Source organism: Pyxicephalus adspersus, chromosome 1 (genome assembly GCF_032062135.1).
Source record: "Pyxicephalus adspersus chromosome 1, UCB_Pads_2.0, whole genome shotgun sequence".
Taxonomy (NCBI): Eukaryota; Metazoa; Chordata; class Amphibia; order Anura; family Pyxicephalidae; genus Pyxicephalus; species Pyxicephalus adspersus.
In genome coordinates this window covers 75,814,255-75,818,028 of record NC_092858.1, presented here as the reverse complement: position 1 = coordinate 75,818,028, position 3,774 = coordinate 75,814,255, and the positions used below count along the sequence as shown (strand labels likewise).

The window sequence follows — 3,774 nt, the reverse complement described above, 5'->3', positions numbered from 1 at the left end:
TCTATTATTGTCTATGTATATTAAATTAATGCACACATTTAAATTATGGTCTGGCTAGCATCAAAACACAGAAGCAAATGAGGGCAACATAAATTAGAAGAGGCTGAAAAAGGCAGGCTGGGGTGTGAACTTGTATTAAAGTATATAGGGAACCTACTGCCTAGGCAAAATGCAGGCTATTTCTTTTCAAACTGAGGTTACCTAGGTGTATTTGACCTAGATGTGGTTAAAGGCAGAGGCAATGGTCGGCAACACATGTAGGCAAAAAGCATTATCCAGTATCTGATCAGTATTAGAGGTCCTATTTAAAAGTGATGTAATCCTAGTTTCAAGTAATCACACTACTTTTATTTCACATACTCTCTTTATGCAATTTTCTTTTTCGAAATGGGCAAAATCTTGTTCTACTAAAACAGCAACAGGATAACAAGCATCCCCTTTGAGACTTACCTTATGACTTCTTCACTTAAGAAGACAATATGCTCCTGCATTCTGCTCAGCCTGATTTCATAGTATACTTCTCTGATCTTAGGATTGTATTTTCTTGCATAAAAGCCTCTCCAGTGTGACTGAATTTTTGTAGCAGCTCTGTTCATACAATTTATATTCAGTGCATCATTGTTCTGGCTGGTTTCTTTACTACTACAATAGGAGTCAGCATTTAGTGGCTTCACATTCTCCAAAAGGGCATCAGAGAATGTCAAGTTATTAGTGAGACTTGCTTGTACATGCTCATTTATTATCACTGGTGGTTTAATGGGATCATATTCAATTTCTTCATCAGATTCCTTCTGTACCTCTTATGAACATGTGGAGAGCATCTCTGTTTTTTCTTTGTTAAATTCCAGCATAGTTTCATTGGCATTGATTTCACTTGACAAACCCAGTACCCTCATTTCTACTGTAGGAGATACTGGGGATAAACCAGGAGCAACAGGCACAAAAGTTGATTCAGAGGAAAGAAGGCTACAATTTAATTTGTCCTCATCAGTCTGGATATCTTCTAAATAAAGGTTATTATAATTCGATGCAACAGAATGGGCAGCAGGGCTGGAGGGAATGTTTCTTAAAGCATAATCTTCACTGCCACTTTTACCAATCCAGTTGTCCACCTTTATTGTAGGTTCTAGAAAATCATATTAAATTAAGTTTACATTTTTTATAAAAATAAGAAAAAGGAAATTGTGTCAGAAATACACATTTAGAGGTCTAGTTCATTTAACTAAAATCTTATACATTGAATGAGAAGAATGTCAGGTTTTATGCAGAAACAAGTTGAGCGACCATGAAAATATGAAATAGGTGAAGAATATCTGATTATGCTGTTCTGTCAAGTAAGAGTTGAACTGAAAAAAGCTAAGTCCAAGTGCCAATAGTTAGATATCATGAAAATAAATTATCTTTTGTACTTACCAAATTCATTAGAATGCAAGAGAGATCGGTTTGGGCTCTGTTGCTCAGTCAAGGAAAATCTTTTATTTGGTGTAGAGGAGACATGGCTTTCTTTGAGGATCTGGTGCATTAATTGTCTCTGGTGCAACCTATAAAAAACATGATTACTGGTATCAGAAAAAAGTTTCGCTTTATTTTATTATCAGTTGTTAATACAGACGTAGTCATGTGATTCACTCTTACAGAGCATGTGTATAGCAACAAGATGCTATTCAGAAATCAATGCTGAACAAGAGAATAATTAAAAATGTACCAAGTTTTACAAACTCCACCCTCGCTGGGATGACTGTAGCCTTTTGACAATTACTAAATGTTGTTCAAGCCACCCCTCTCCTTAAAGGGTGAGCAAGTGAAAATGTAATATGTATTGAGAGAGAGAGCACTGATGAAATTATAACATTCAGTCAGATGGGTGTCTTAGAAAGAAATTATACCATCAAATCAAATCTATTGTTATCCTAATTCCAGGAAAATAAACGTGAAAATTGTTCCACAAGTCAGTTTTCATATTTATGTTGGAGGCTTTAAAAACAAACTCATGACAAACCGTTTTTTTGTAAACATCCCTAAAACAGGAAGTGATGGAAAATCTCACTAATGGGGACAAAGACCGCAACAGAACTGGTGTTCTACCAAATTCACCTAAAAATTTGGGTTGATGTTAAACTTTTAACAGTATGAGTGAGTTCTCTAAAGGCTTACTTTAAAAGTAAAACAAAGTTGTTAGGAATTTAAACCTTAACAATGATGTTCTTATTCTTGTACTTATACATATACTTGGACTCTTCAGCTGACTGTGGAACATATAATTTAAATAACTGTATAAACCAGGCATGTCCAAAGTCTGGTTCGGGGGCCAATTGCGGCCTGTTTTCACATTTTGACCAACCCGTAGCGTCTGTCAATAAATCCATATTATGTGGCCCGCCAGCACTGTTGACCGCAGGATAAAACACACGCGTACAAAAAAAAGCTATTTTATATTTCATTAGTGTTGATCAACCGCCTTGAAATTATCAGCCCATTACTCGGCAGGCATTTTCTGCAGGACGGGAGACCTCATGTGTGCACAGGGAATCGCCTACGTCATTATAGTGGGAGTGTGCTGTGCGAGACCCGCACGGACCACGGCCACTCTCAATCCAAGAACATGCTCTGCACAGAGCCCGCTCTAACAGCAGAATCCGTGCACAGGGAACGCCTTCCCTCACCCTGGTGGGCGTGTGCTGTGGGAACCCACACAGACCACGCCCACACTAACCTGAGCATGTGCTGAATGGTTGGCCCCCACACATTTTCACCTCACCAAATCCGGCCCTCTTTGCAAAAAGTTTGGACACCCCTGGTATAAACTATCTCTAGTACTAAAAAAAAACAACAGAGGATTACAGCAATACATCACTGAATGTGAGTGGCAGCTCTCATATTCAAAGTGCCAGAAGTACAGAGTGACTTGTACAGTGCAACAAAAGTTATAAAAAGTCAGTATTTTTACAAACAATTACCTTTACAAAAAACTGAAATGTAAACCTGGAGTTGTATTTTAAACCTCCAGAATAACACTGCAATGTTTCCTAAAATTTTGATACACATTTATTAAATTTACCATGAACAATCCTAGGCTCCATATTATTGTAAGAAAGCTGAATGGTACAATACGACCCCTATGATTAGCATTATGATTGGCATTAACATTATGCCCATTTACATGAAGATATTTACCTTTGGTTGCTTAATATCTTCTCTAGCTTTGCATCTTCCTCTGTTTGTAGACCATCTGCTGAAGTTAAAGGACACACAGATGACAGGTATGTAGCAAGAGCTACATGTTGACCTGGTCTGAATGATCTCCCTTTACCCTGACTGTACAGCCATTCTGCTTTCAAACTAGGACACAAAAGGAAAAAAAATACAATTAAATGTTTTTAATTTGTTCTCCTTATTTAAACATGCACTAACAGCATTTATTAATAATAAAGGAACAGTCCTAAATGCAAACGTGATCTTTCCCAATGGACATACTTTTTGTAGAAGGCTAAAGTGGACTTGCTGAAGCACCTTTTTTGCCAGAAAAGAAATGCTTTGAGCTGCATTATGTCGATACTCTATGGGTACACTTCTTACTTGAATTGCTGGGTTTGCTTCTGCCGACTTTTTTCTATATTACTAACTTACTGTGTCCAATTCCACACTCACTTTGGGTGGGAGATAGTATGACCCAGAAGCACAAATCCAACCACAGAATAAATGAAGCATAAATAAGGAGATCCTTGCCCTACAAATCCTAAGTTCTAGCTTTCACTTCAGCAAGGATAACAGTGG

General features: G+C 37.5%; 1 protein-coding gene across 1 annotated transcript in view; it reads right to left on the bottom strand.

Moving 5' to 3' along the window:
* CEP97 (centrosomal protein 97) overlaps positions 1-3,774 on the bottom strand; it is an 18,490-nt gene that overhangs the window by 7,741 nt on the left and 6,975 nt on the right. The window contains 3 exon segments of the mRNA XM_072404386.1: positions 450-1,126; positions 1,414-1,541; positions 3,175-3,339. Coding sequence (XP_072260487.1) covers positions 450-1,126; positions 1,414-1,541; positions 3,175-3,339 — 970 coding nt within the window.